Genomic DNA, 15,029 nt, shown 5'->3' with positions numbered 1-15,029 from the left:
TGAGAAATAGTAGAAATGAGAATAGCTAGAAACTTAACACCAGGTTTGATGGTCACGATATAGGTGAAGTTCAGAAATTCTGCTGCCTAGGAAGCGAAATAACCAATGACGGAAGGAGCAAAGATTACATCAAAAGCAGACTATCACTATCAAAAAGGGCATTTCTGGCCAAGAGAATTCTACTAATATCGAACGCAGGCCATAATTTGAGGAAGAAATTTCTGGGAATGTACATTTGGAGCACAGTATTTTACGGCAGTGAGACGTGGAGTATGGGAAAGCTGTGATAGGAAAGAATAGAAGCATTTCAGTTGTGGTGTTACAGAAGAAAGTTGAAAATTAAGTGAATTGATTAGGGAATGAATGAGGAAGTTCTCCGGAGAGTCGGCGAGGAAAGGAATATATGGGAAACACAGAGAATAAGAAGGGACAGGATGGTAGGACTTCTCTTACGACATCAGGGAGTACCTTCCATGGTACTAGATGGAGCTGTAGAGTGTGCAACCTGCAAAGGAAGATACATATTGGGATACATCCGACAAATAATTGAGGATGTAGCTGGTAAGTGGTACTCAGAGAGAAAACAGGAGAGAAATTCGTGGCGGGCTGCATCAGACCAGTCAGTACACTGATAGGAAAAATAAAGTTCATCTGGGACCGATTGCTATGGCTGATAACTTGCAAGTGTGCTTTTTTCCCTTCGTAGAATACGAAGTCGTACTGTGAAGATGTTGATGTATGCTACTTAGCGAGATTGGGAACTCTTACGTTAAACAAGTGATGTAATCTCAAATGGATTTCCTTTACTTTTTCCTTAATCTTGTTAGATTCTCAGATTTTTTGTCGCTTGTCAATGGCTTTTCAATTATCTGATTATAACGTGTCTCACATTTCCTATGATATCAGTCACATTTCCTGATCTTTCATGTAATCTACACGTTCCATCTTTTATTCTGTTGTGTTACACTTTTCCCAATACATTGCTCTCCTTATACTAATAATTAAGGACTGAACAGTGTTTCATATGATTTGTTCTTTCTTTATAAGTGATGAAATTAATATTGAAATTTGTTATTTAATATCGTATTGCTGTTGTTATAAATGGTAAAAGTTTTGTTTTTGACTGCTTTGTCTGTGATTTTAAGTTTAGGGTCCAGTATGTAATGAATGTAGTTAAAGTGAAAGTAATGGAGCGCTTCTAAATTTAAAAAGAGATATAATTTGTCAACAAATAGAAAACTGGATTGTCATCTTGGATTGAAAGGGATTTTGAGGTGTTAATGTGAATAATAGACATGTACTTTAGCCATGTACTTCATTTATTGGTAACTATTAATTACAGTAAATAATAGGACATAATAATAGTTTTTAATGAATATACAATATCACAACGTGGGATCATAAAAATACATAGTGTGCCATAACTGACCCATACATACACTGAATGATCCGGGGAAAAAGAATATTTTCATTTCTGTCCAGTGTTAGTCTGAAGAGTGAAGTACTGCTTTCGGAAAACTAGATGCATTCTGAATGAGGAAAATAAAAATACTAGGTGTTAACTGGACGAACCAGAAAATGTGAGCAATAGTTGTACTGCTGCGCCCCTCTGAGGGACCGTGCAGTGGTCGCTGCCAGCCTACTTGTGGTAAGCGAACGCTGACAGCGGCAGCGGCAACGCGTGCAGCGCGGGCACGGCCCTGTACAGGCCGACGACGGCGGGCGTGCGCCCGGGGAACAGCGTGTCGTACGGCACCGAGCTGAACACGGCCTGCGCGCGCTGCAGGGCGACGCCTCCTAGCCACTTGTCCAACGTCGGCTTCAGGCTCTGGACGACGTCCGGCGCGACCACGCTGGCGAAGGCGCTGGCGGCGGCCTCTGCAAGGGCAACAACTCGCGTCAGTCCCGGGCGCGGCGTGGCGCGGGTTGCCTGCACTCGCCTGGCATTTCGCGGCGCGGCGCGGAGCCGGTCGATCGAGTTAAGAAACCCGAGGCCGGCCACTCTGCCATGCGCCGCGCTGGCCGTGGGCAGATGCATAATATCCAGTTTTCCTACTTTCCTGCTGCACTCAGTTTCCTTATTGTGAGCCCTAGTTGTTACGTTAACCATCCTCCGGCGATACTCGTTAAGCTGTTAAAGTATTTCTAACCAGACGGAAATTACCACTCGCCGTCTGTGCGAGCTTAATTTACTATCTGTTACGCTAATAAGACATTGTATTGACAACTGCACTAAATGAACATAACAGCAGACACAGTAGTCATTTCAATTGTTTTTTATTCGACAAAAGCCGTTAAAGACAACTACACGGTACTGCAGGCATTATTTGCTGCCCAACTTCTCCGCAATCTGTCTCTAGTACTCTGTCTTCTTTCCTTTGTCCACCCTTAATCAGTTACTGTTACGAAAGGCCCGACAGAGAAATATGAATAAGGTCTTCGTGAACAAACACACGCACATGAACTGAGTTGCTGTCAACGCCTCGACGGCAGAGAGGAACTCTTTCAACCACAGAGAGGGCAGTAGAATTAGCTCTGTAACTCCAAGTACCCTGTCGTCAAATAACACTGCTCAATTTTAACTTTCAATAACGACGTGTCTGAATCCAAAGTATTGCAGGATTTTATTCCATTGTGTGTGCTCATATTATAAATCTTGAAGTATTTTCAACGATGTATATATGCGAAAAATCAGAGAAAATTAGGTTCATTTGTTATTTATTACACTGCTACTGATGTAGATTCGTTCGTCGCGGACGAAGTCGGAGCGTTGCGGTTGGGGGGGGGGGGGGAGTTGTGACAGAGATATCAGGCATAGGCTTTAGCATCCCCCTCCATTTTTGCTGTGAAGCACTGTATTGACCGAGAGAATTTTAAGTATTACTTTTCTGTTTTTCCAAATTCATATAGTTGGCACAGAACACTACTGCAGTAAATTAGCTTTAACAGTATAAAATGACTTTAGTACTCTGCAGCAGTAGAACTTAAAATGGGATCAAATAAATGATACCTAGTAATTATTTTGTTTCTCTGACTGGAAGTCATTACTATCGCTGCATTGTCATATACCGTAAGGTGTGAATCATTTGTATGGGGCAAGAAAAAGCCTTCCTTTCGAATGCCTTACAATCCAAGATCGGTATCCCAGTCACGCAAAATCACCGTGAGCATTGAGACAATCATTCCAAAGACAGATGTTTGGTAAAACACCTTGTCCTGTTGCCTGAAGAAGTCCGCAACTGCCTGCTGAACATCCTCATCCGAGAGGAATCGTCGGCTCTTCAAGGCCTTTTTTAAAAAACCGAAGGTTTCATAACCGCATGGGGAGAGATCAGGAATGTTGGGCGGGAGCTCGAGTGTTTTCCACCTGAGATGGCGTTATGAATGCGTTACGACTTTTGCGATATGGGTCGTGTGCAAGGGACGTGCGCTATCATGAAGCACCATTACTGAATTTAGCGCACCATTACAGAACGACGGTTTTCGACACACATGCTGCTCCGTACACATTCTTCATTATCCGATGGATGTCTACCAGTGTTTGTCCTTCGGCAGCCAAGAAAAGAATAACAGAACATTGGTCCTGTTTGGATGCATGTAGTAATAACGTCGTCGTTCAAAAAATGGTTCAAATGGCTCTGAGCACTATGGGACTCAACTGCTGTGGTCATCAGTCCCCTAGAACTTAGAACTACTTAAACCTAACTAACCTAAGGACATCACACACACCCATGCCCCAAGCAGGATTCGAACCTGCGACCGCAGCAGCAGCGTGGCTCCGGACTGGAGCGCCTAGAACCGCACAGCCACCGCGGCCGGCTAACGTCGTCGTAGTTCACGTTCTCGCATTTACGGCAATCAAGTCAGAATGACACGAATCCCACACTAATCCTTTACTTACATGTCAATACTTACATTCCCACATAGGAGGTTCGCTTGGATGTGTGCTGCAGCAACGTGCTCAAACTTTTTTATCGCCCCATTATATCTTTGATTTTGACTTTCTTTTTGTGTTTCCAGTATTTGTCTGTTGTTTTTCTGTGAAGCAAAGTGGAGCAGATAGGACTGGGAAACTGGTTAAGAGTAACGCTCAGAGCGGCCGGTGTACCAGGTGAACGGTCGTTAATCCTGTGATCTGTTTGTGGCTCACCTCCAAGAGTCGGAAGCAAATGCACCAAGCGCTGAGAAAGTGTGGGATCTGTTTTGGGTGTGCTGAGTTACTAATGCAGAGTCCAACTGGAATATAAATATCTTTGTTGGCTAAAAGTATCATTTTTTATTTTTTAATTGTCAAATATACTGCGGACAGGTAACTAAGGGAAAAAGAGAAATAAAGATCGCAGCGCTAAATAAACACTTGGGTGAAGTAGTCATTGCTGGAATTACTGAGCTACTTTCCAGGAACGATATTTACCAGGTAATGCGTCTACTGTAAAGAAAGCAACATTTATGCATTACTAAGAGCTGGTGATAAAGTAAGCCCTCATTTTTTACAGGTTTCGATCCAAATGATCATCATCAGGAAACATAAAATTATTAGAGCAACCTCTGCGGCATCACTTCTGCTACGACGCCAAAAAATACATAGTTTTAATGAAACCACCTTGCTTCACTGTTTCTGAATGTAAAATACTTTTGTTTGATAAAGAAATCTTAATAGAGCGTAAATTTCTATGTTCCCTTCTGCTATTCAGTCATCATTTTGGGTAGCAGCTATTGGTGTTACAGCAGCTACTGAGGTTACGTAAATGTGACTAAATATTTACGAGCTCTGTGGTGCACTATCTGCACAAATGGAACGGTATGGTCAGTGAAGCTTTCTAATCTACAGTCCTGACGTACGGATGCTGCTTCTATTCACAATGAAAATATTAGACATGTGGCAGTATGCTGTTCTATTGTACAAGAAGATACTTTGGCTTCTTCTTACCGAGAGGCGGGAACTGCGGGAAGAATCCCTTGATGTCGGCGGTGGGGGTTCCGGGTTCGATGGCGGCGCTGGCAGAGGTGAGCCGCAGGTACGTCTGGCCATTTGGACCGGCGCTGGGAGCTCCCGTCAGCGTCACGGCCACAGAAGGGTTGGCTGTAAACCAGAGTCTTAAGTTAGCTTAAAAACACACTGCGAATCTCTCCAGAGAAACGTTTCACAAATTTCGTACGTGAAGAAAACTGCAACTTTATATCTTATATTTACAGGCTTTAGTTTTATATGTACACATTTCTTAATCGTAATTTATCGAAACAGTCGTGTAATCAGACAGTTATGTGACCAATATCACTTAATGACAATGCAGTGCATTTGAAAACTAACAAACACTTGTTGAAGAAGCAGAAGAGTATAAATATCTGGAGGTTGCAGTAAAGAACAGAAATGATGAGAAACAAGAAATTACTTTATTGGTACAACTGACCTAATACTGCTTGGTAAATACTCAAAAATGTAAACGAAATTGTAGGTGTTAACTATCTCAGTCTACGGACCTTAAAGAGTAGGACCTATAGAAGAGATAGTAAGCGTCTAATGAAGAGCTGCGACATTCGTAACGGTTTCGTGCAGCAAGTGCGACGACGATGCGGAGATGCTTAACAGTCTCCAGTACTAGACGCTGCGAGAGATGCGTCATGGATCACGGAGATGTATATTGTTACAATTCCGAGAGCGTATGTTCCAAGAAGAGTCGGATAACATATATCTTCTTCTCACATAGTCTCTTGAAACGACTACTACAAGAAAATCGGGGATATTAGAGTTCACGAGAGGTTTACCAACAGTCGATCTCATCACTCTCCCTTCGTGAACAGTACAGAAGAGAGGGCAACGGTGGTGGTACTAGAAATTCACTCTACCACATACCGTAAGGTGGCTTCAGGAATATAGTGGATGCATATGTACATATAGGAAATCTCGAAGAATTGCTATCAACAGAAAGTAGTCGTACAAGGACTCATGAACTCGACAACTGTATTTCTGAGGCAGATGTGCTAACCCTTGTAAACGACAATACTTTAAGACGAAGAAGCTGGTATACTGAACAAAAAAATATAAAAAAGGTGTCTGAGGCCAAAAACATTTCAGCGTCATTAAATGAGGTATTTATCCGATTGTTTCTGCTTTCATGACGGTGAACACATTGAGTACACCAAAAGCCACCTCTGTTTCATACTCGTTGAATTAAAAACCGTGCAGGATTCAGACTACAACGTCGAGGTATCTATTAATCCTATTTCTTTAGTTGGCGAAATGCCAGGTTTATTCCTTTTTTGCAAGTGACATTTGTCAACCAGATAGTACACACATAGACGAAATAAAAGCTCATTAGAAGTGAGAACCTTTTCAGGAGAGCGCAGTCATCATATCTCCTTATTACTGAAAACTGAACAGAATGGCGAAATTGATTGGTCATCTGTCCTAATGACATTAGGGTCTAGGACGTGTTGAATTTGGGCCTATCTTCCTTTATTTTTGTAATTAAGGCATGACGTAATCCAGCTTTTAATTAGTTGTGAAATATGTATTGTCTTAATATATTTCCATTAACTTAGCATTCAGAGATCTCTCCTCACCCGCTCCTTTGTTCAGTAGTTGAACCTAGGGAAAAGGGTACATCATTTGTTTACCGATAGCGTTTTGTTGTTTCTAGTTGTTACACCTACCATAAGAGAGTGTGAGTAATGGTTAACCGCAAGGGAGATGAACAGCTAGGAAATAAGGAACAACTTTCCTCAATCGTTTATAACTGCGTACATCTAACGTGTAAACATGAAAAAATGAGTGTTTCCTGACTCTACAATTATCTTTTTTCTCTTTCAAAATGCAGAAATAATGCGAACGAGGGAACTTGATTGGGTTGGATGAGAGAGTGGTGTGTTTGCACGTTACTGAATTACATGAAAAATTCTCACTTGCACGCTTTACGTGATACTCTGACTGATTTCCATTATAATATTACTTGTGTGTCGCACGAGTCTTGAGGAGTCTATCAGGGATCATTATGTCATTATACTTACCCAGACTAATCGTGAATGGACCACTTCCCTTCAGGGGAATGCCCATGATCTCTGCATCGGTAGTCTGGACACCAGTCGCTGTGATGTGACCAGGGACTGTTGACTGGATACGGATTGTGTTCGAATTCAGATCCACACTGTAAGTAAAATATAAATACGTGCAAACGCGTTTCATTTTGGACAAGAACAATAATAATAAACAATTTCTACATGAGATGCAACTGTGTTGCATAAAACGGGAAATGTACCGGAACTGATTAAATTATTGCTTAAATAGTTTCCATTACTGATAGAAAAGCACGAAAGATGACAATTAACGTACACTCCTCTTTAATAAATTGTTGTTAATTTTCTGGAGTAGAAATATATATTAGCGCTTTTCGTTCTGCTCAGTGGTTTCCATGTAAAGAACTTGTTCGCTGATTAGCTAAATGTTGCATTGTATTGTTTACTGCCGCTTCTTTTACGGAGCTCTTGAAATGGATCTAATAAGCTGGAAGTCAGTAGGGTATTGACTAACAATCAAAGCTACGCGACACGTCTTAGGCTTACTTCATTTGGTCTGTCCAAACAGAACAAAGCATTTTCTATAGTAACTCAAAGGTTTTTTCCGTATCCTCTTAAATACACAATGAATGGAGCCATGCCGTTTTAGGTGAATTACTGAATCTGCGGAACCATCAGGAAAAATAACTTTTCCGCTAGATAAGTGCGAGAACGTGATACATAAGTAAGGACTGATCATGCTAAGTGCAAGAGGAAATGCTGCCCCTCATACAGCTTTTCGATAAGACGCTGGATTCGTGTTCGAGAGGATAGCAGCTGAAATACAGAAGTAGCCGTTCCGTGATTTCTCTAAATCGTTGAAGATTCCTTTGAAAGAGCACGGTCGATTTCCTTCCCTATCCTTCCCAAATCCGAGATTGCAATCCTTTAACAAGCTCGCAGTCGACAGGGCCTCAGTCAGTTACCTTCCATCTTTCCATTATTTCACTTGGAAACGTTTCGGTACTAATGAAGTATATAATATTTTTATATAGCTCTGAAAATATACTCCATTTAGCATTTTTCATCAAAATACTTTCCACGTAATCCCATCGTTCGAGCGCAATTGACTCTCTACAACGTCGATCATTGTACAATATCTGCACAATACAATGTTTTACCAATGGAACAGTTAGAATGCTGTGTATTCGAATCAGTGTACAATGTAGTCCTTGTTGCATCTGCATAGTTATTCACCTCCAGTTCCTGTTTTATCAATTGCTTTTATTTCGAATTTATCTACATCGAACAAATGGGAAACGCAAACAGAAATATATCATGCGTGTAATTCTAAGTGCCGATTGTTTGGTGGTTGTGAGTGTTTTCGGAATTAGAGAGTAGACCTCTTTTGACACTGACACCTGTTATAGTTAACGAGTATTTTGATTATGCCGTCTTACGATACGCTTAGTTATTAGGAATGATTAACTTATTCACTTTGACAAGAACGTGAAAGAAAATTGGCAGGAACCTTGTTGAAGAAAGCAACCCGAGATTCATCTTGTCTGTAACAGTGAAACTACAAGTAAGAGGGTTAGAGCACCAGCTGTAGTTAGTGACCTATTCCTTTAGTTTCAATTCATTCATTTAATTCCTTCATTTAATTCATTCAAATCTGCAAGACATGTGAAACTACGCTCGGCTTAGGAGGATCTCCCAATCGTCTGTTCAGTTGTTTAGTGTTATGAGGAAGTGTGTCTGGGCGACTCACTTGACGTCATTGATGAGGGTCGCTGACAGACCGCTGATGGAGACGTCGTCCAGCTGCACTTTGAAGCCGTTCGAGCTGTAGACGATGGGCGGCAGACCACGCAGAGGGTCCACACCTTCTGCTCCGATGCTTGGCACTCCTGCAACACACAGGAATAAGCGGTTACCACGGCCGTAGGGACATTCGGATAACTCGGGTTGCTATGGCCACATGACAAGTTTTAAGGTCAGCGGAGCGACGGATACGTAAAAGCAGCTGGCCTGTTCGTTACTGACCTGACGCAAGCTCCGGAATCAGCTGCTGGAGGGCAGCGCGCACGCACAGCTGGAAGTCCGGTGACGAAGCGTTGCACGTCTGCACTCCCCCATCCGCTGCAAAGTGAGAAGTTCGTCAGTTCTCTCGAACGGTGTAACTTATTACAATTAGGGCAATGACCAACAAATCTTCCAAGAACACTGAAATGAAACTCATTTTTCGTTTCCATTTTTATTTGTCTCACTTGTGTATTCCTAGAAAACGTGAGAAAAAACTTTTCTTTCAGAATGAAAAGAGAAGAGCAGCTCCACATGGAAGGAATTAGCGCTACAGAGTGTAGTGTTACTGATCCCTTCTCGGTGATGATGTTTTCCTTAGAACAGCTACCACAGGGACTCACAATAAGCTGGCCGCGGTGGTCTAGCGGTTCTGGCGCTGCAGTCCGGAACCGCCGGACTGCTACGGTCGCAGGTTCGAATCCTGCCTCGGGCATGGTTGTGTGTGATGTCCTTAGGTTAAGTAGGTTTAAGTAGTTCTAAGTTCTAGGGGACTTATGACCTAAGATGTTGAGTCCCATAGTGCTCAGAGCCATTTGAACCATTTTTGACTCACAATAAGCGACGCAAATTTTTGGAAAATAAACTATAAAGCTTACTAAACGTTCAAAAAGGAGTCGAATCGACGTTTAACGCGCAATGAAGTTCTATTCAACACACTGGACAACTGGACAAGTTTAAAGGAAGCGACTTCAGCCCATTCCCGCCCGCTAAACATGTGTCGCGTCAGAGATTAGTAATCCTGTGGCGAGCACTACGGAGTCAGGGCCTCTAGTTGACAAGATGTGTCTTGAACTAAACTCTGAGCAGTCATTACCAATTACATCAATACCAATGCTTGGTAAAAACCAGGGGATAACATTAAGTATAAGAAAATCCTACCAGACCAAGAAATATCTCGCTTTCTCACAAAACATGGACACAGTCTTCGAACTACGAATAAAGGCTGTTAGAATAATAAACAAAAATAGCAATCGACCTCCTTGTAAAGATATGTTTAAATAGCTGGGTGTTCTAACTGCATCACTTGAATGCATCTACCAAACTTTTATGTACACCAAGAAGAACATTAGAAATTATCTAACAAACAGCAGCACTCACGAACATGGAATAAGAGCCAGACTAAATTTACATTTACCAGGAGCCAACAAACAAAGAGCAGAAGAACATCATTTTTTATAAGGGGATTAAGTTGTACAATAAACTGACCATGGAGGTTAAAGAGGTGACTAAATTCCAATTATTTAAATCCTCAGTTAATGAATACTGCATAAATAAATCATATGACAAAGTCAAGGACTATTTATTTCATACAGAGTAAGTCGTGGTAAAAATTAGCTGTATTTAAGTAACTGTCCTCCTTCAATAACCTATCATAATTTCATGATACTTATTGTAAAACCCTATGCCCTAGACCTGTGACGAATAATTCTAAACTCTTTACATTTTCTTGAGCTCAAAAACGCATTCATTGTAGTCAGAAGAAGACTCTGGTTTTTCTGACAGGCCAAGGGGACTGAAAGATGAATTCAAAAACTGTCGAAGTCCTGATGCTAGCCGACCGTTTCTGCGTTTGTGTGTGTGTGTGTGTGTGTGTGTGTGAGAGATCAGTGATACGATGCAAATGAGAAATGTTAAACAAGTTTTCGGTAAGGTGATATCATTTTGTAGCTGATCCATGGAAGAAAGAAGAACTAAGAAATAATTTAATATAGCACAGAAGGTATGAGATCGCATTGATTAGTATTACACCATATGTTAGTATTACACCATATGACTTGTTCTTCGTGTTAATCCGCTCTAGAAAGGGCTGTGCTGTCCTCAAGATTTGAGAAATTTCTTTTACTTGATTTTGCAGCCGGATGCCACTTCTGTCGTCACTTATGTATAGGAGGGAAGCCGTGTCCGGAACCTGTATATGAACTGTATAAACTTTGTTCTGTGTGCGATCGTATTTTAAATGTTTGCTTGTCTTCTTTTCTGAGGTGCGAATTGGGCAGTAGCCAAGAATTTGCCTAAATGAGCGTCGTGAGAAACCGACTGAAAACAAGCCGAGGCTGGCCGGCGGATCAGCCACGGTCGTTAACCGCCGTGTGAATTCGATCCGGTTCCGGCTCACTTCCTAGCCTTGCACGCTAGCGCGCTGTGCGTTAAGGTTTATGAGCAGCGCAGTAGCAGCATCCGCCTCGACGATATTATTTGGCCGACTAGAAACTGTGGACTTAAATTGTACTTCTCAAACCAAGAACACTGTGAAAATGTAAACGTTTCAGAACAAGGTCGTTAGGCTGGCTTACGCAACGCGCTAGTACAAATACGGTAGATAGGATAGGACTACACGTTTCGCTACGATTTTTTGCAAGTCTTTACCCACGGTTTAAGCACGACACCTGTCACCTGGAATCTACAGTTTCATTCTGACGAGCTAAGATTATCTAGTACAATGGACAGCATTCCGTCAACATTAACTGATGAAACTGACCTTCGAGTCTAAACGTAGCTTAGAAAGGCAACTTGTTTACCTAACCTTGGCTAATGAATTAATCGCTCTGTGCAGGAAGGTTTATTAGAAACAGAAAGTTTTAACACTGTTGTGTTAAAAAGCCGTTATAATTTCTTTATTTTGATTGTAGTATGGTGACAGTCTCTTATATAACAACAAATACCATTGTAATTCCAATAAGCTATCTTTGCTGAAGCGGACCTCGATAGGTTGGGCTAAAGACATTGCACTGGCCTCTGTTCTGTCCAAATGGTTTACCTATGGCGGAACTACCTCGATATTTAGCCAAGAAATGTAAAGAAGTTGTTGTTTCTTTACGTTTCACCAAGTTGTGAGTCAACTTTCGCATTTCGTCACATTGCGTATAGTTAGGGCTATACCACTAAGAATGTCAAGAACGGGATGGGAGCGTTAAACTACGTTGCTTCTTGGTGCATTCCTCCGTCAGAAAATAGACTTTTTGTTGAACGTAATGCAGCACACCACAGAAAATATCACTCAAATCGAAGTTTGTATTCCGAAATAAAACTTGTGAAAGTGCTTTCCGTGAATACTATGCCTTTCTGTCGAGAGTTCGGAACACTCTAGAACAGAGGAAGCAACTTCACGTAATATTCAGAAAACATTGCTAAGGAAACTGAGCAATGTGTGGACTAGTTGGTTGGTGACGAACGCTATGATGTTTTAGAACATCTATTGAAATTCAGACATTGCCAAAAGTGAACGTAATGAACTTGATGAGAGCAAAATATTGTACACATTGCAAAAGTGGGCTGTACATACATAGGTACAAAAAGAAATATATAGTCGATGTTCTCATTCCGAAATAAACATAGCGCGAACAGTTGTTACATCTATATCTCCTTACTCTGGCAAGTTTGACACTCTCTAGCAGATAGAAAGCAATTTCGCGTCCACAAGACATCACTGTGTGGGCGTTTGCCGTGTGAAGCTGCACACTGCGTGGAGAAAGAGTAGGCAGAAAAAGTGGCTTTGCTGGCGGCAGCCATGAGCAACATAACGCTGCTCACATAATTAGAATCTCTTCTAGAAGCTATGGATTACACAGAATTTAGAAAGAAGATGGTAGCGCAGGTTCCGACAGGGAATGAACTCGGTTCGGACGGGCTTACTCCGTCTGGTCAACAATCCCTATTTGTAATTTGTAGGATATCATGCACAAGGGATAACATGATTCACCGTGGTTAACTGTACTGTGCTGGCACTAAAAAACAAAAAACAGGAGGATACAGAATGAGTTTTCACTCTGCAGCGGAGTGTGCGCTGATATGAAACTTCCTGGCAGATTAAAACTGTGTGCCCGACCGAGACTCGAACTCGGAAGGTGGGAGACGAGATACTGGCAGAAGTAAAGCTGTGAGACCGGGCGTGAGTCGTGCTTCGGTAGCTCAGTTGGTAGAGCACTTGCCCGCGAAAGGCAAAGGTCCCGAGTTCGAGTCTCGGTCGGGCACACAGTTTTAATCTGCCAGGAAGTTTCAAAAAACAGGAGGATACTTTCGCTTTGCATTTCACTATGACAGCGAAGAGTCGTAATGATATAGCTCCCCATAGCTCTGGGTTTGAGCAGCAATTTTACACTTTATATTTGTTTGTTACAATATCTTAGCATATAATATCAAAATGAAAATGTGTTTCATTATGTGTAGTTCTATGTTGTGGAAGCTGAATATTTGCTGTTTCTAGTAGCAAAACTTTACGACGCAGGAAAACTAATTGCAACTGACGCCTGGATAGTGAGATATGGATACCGATATTAATGAAATATGTGCGTGACACCAAATTTATTAAAGAAATTACATTCAGTTCATCAGAATGGGATGAGTGTTTAAGAATTTAGTTTCTCATTGTACAAGTACAAATATACGAGATGCAAATCATGAAACAGAATTTAGTATCTGACGTGAAGCAACCGAACGCAGTTGACATATCAGCTGCTCCCAGTCGGTGTTTGACGTTGTGCAGTTATACATTTGTGTTTTATGTAACATCTCTGTGTGCGATATTAATGTTAGTACCATTAAACAACTGTTATTGAAAATTTATTGAAATGTAGGTTATTGTTTGATAGAAGGGTGGTAGCCTCCCTTCTACAGAACCACACGGTCTCTTACGAAGTTCAGTTGAAAATGAGGTCGAAAAACCATTTCTAGAATTTTCCTCCACTTGTGCCTCAGGACCCAAAAATTAACTACGTTCCATTAGTACCTCGGCGTGCATCACACTTCCAGGCTTTTGAAAGTAGTTAATAAGTTTTACACAAGTCTAAGAAAATAAAAAAATGTGAAAGAGAAAAGACCGATATCTGAATCAAAGTAAGTGGAGGCACTATTTCGGCGCCTCAAGGTATATTTTTGAAGCTATTTGCATAAAAGGCTCAAGATGCTAAACTATTAAGTTTGGATGACTATAACACTTATCAGTTGTCGTGATGATAGGTCATACAAAAGTACAAGAAGTGCGAGAGCTCGGGAATGTCAACGTGCTCGGCGGCAGCGGCTCTTGAGAAAGAGCCAGAGAAATTGGAGCGCACGTGGCGGTACCACACCAGTGGCTCTGCCTCGCGCCATTCAGACAAGTCAAACTGCAGAAAAGCTGATTAACGGAGGAAAACAATAGTATGTGAAGTGAGGTTTCGAAAGAGAGTAAGTAACGAAGAACAGAAAACTTACTGCACAACACGATATTGGCAGGAAGGCTTGTTAAGTTATGGAAACGCGGTGTCACTGCTGGCAGAGGAAGAAGCCTGGGCGCTAATGAAACGTAAACAGATGTGGCACAGCACTCGGTACTCACCGCAGCGGGCGGCGAGGGTGGCGACCAGGGCGAGGAGCACTCCGGCTGTGGTCTGCATGGTGGTGCTGGTGCTGGTGCTGGCAGCGAACGGTGCCGATGGAGAGCGCGTCCGCCCATATATACCCGCGAGAATGACGGAGCCAACAGTGAAAACAAAAAGGAAAAAACCACGCACACACGCACACACTTTCGCCTAATACCATTCAGCAAGTGCTGCGCTTCCCCCCTCTCGGGCCGTAGGACAGTTCCCAGTCCCCGCCACTGCGCTAGGCGCAGCTGTGTAGCCTCGCCCACTGGAGAGGGAACCCGCCTGCAGCAGGGGACAGGGGACCGTTCCCGACGCCTCAGACCCCTCCTGGCACCCTCTGCGTCCTACGTTTCAATGTTCTCTCTGCCATGGCAAGGGGCTGACCTACGTAGTGTCCTGTTGATACGCCACCAAAGGTGGACCTGTTACTGCTGTACTACGTCTTCAGCTCACTATGTGTAATGAAATAATGCGCAACGAACCTCGTTTAGGGCATAACGAAAACGGTGACTGTGGTCGGCTCTCCAAGAAAACTTATTTTCCCTTATGGCAAGCCTTTTGCAGTTATTTGTACTCGAAGACAGCTTGTTCCAGAGTCATAATGCGGGA

The 15,029-nt window shown here is 42.3% G+C and overlaps 1 protein-coding gene across 1 annotated transcript; it reads right to left on the bottom strand.

Annotated features, from left to right (window-relative positions):
* Window positions 1-1,315: 1,315 nt before the first annotated feature.
* On the bottom strand, window positions 1,316-14,501 carry LOC124798636 (putative beta-carotene-binding protein). The gene is made up of 6 exons (XM_047262120.1): window positions 14,393-14,501; window positions 9,040-9,135; window positions 8,765-8,903; window positions 7,009-7,145; window positions 4,931-5,083; window positions 1,316-1,878 (listed from the first exon to the last, which is right to left on the bottom strand). Exons 1-6 carry the CDS (start codon window positions 14,448-14,450, stop codon window positions 1,640-1,642), a joined length of 822 nt encoding a protein of 273 aa, XP_047118076.1. The 5' UTR covers window positions 14,451-14,501; the 3' UTR covers window positions 1,316-1,639.
* Between the last annotated feature and the right edge of the window lie 528 nt (window positions 14,502-15,029).

Source organism: Schistocerca piceifrons, chromosome 5, assembly GCF_021461385.2.
Source record: "Schistocerca piceifrons isolate TAMUIC-IGC-003096 chromosome 5, iqSchPice1.1, whole genome shotgun sequence".
NCBI lineage: Eukaryota > Metazoa > Arthropoda > Insecta > Orthoptera > Acrididae > Schistocerca > Schistocerca piceifrons.
Note: the sequence above shows the minus strand (reverse complement) of the source record. Positions and strands in the feature narration are given on the sequence as shown.

Coding starts and splice junctions, on each gene's coding strand:
- LOC124798636 (XM_047262120.1), bottom strand. CDS start 14,450: ATGCAGACCACAGCCGGAGTGCTCCTCGCCCTGGTCGCCACCCTCGCC. Junction 9,136..14,392: donor CACCCTCGCCGCCCGCTGCG/GTGAGTACCGAG, acceptor CTCACTTTGCAG/CGGATGGGGGAGTGCAGACG. Junction 8,904..9,039: donor GATTCCGGAGCTTGCGTCAG/GTCAGTAACGAA, acceptor TGTGTGTTGCAG/GAGTGCCAAGCATCGGAGCA.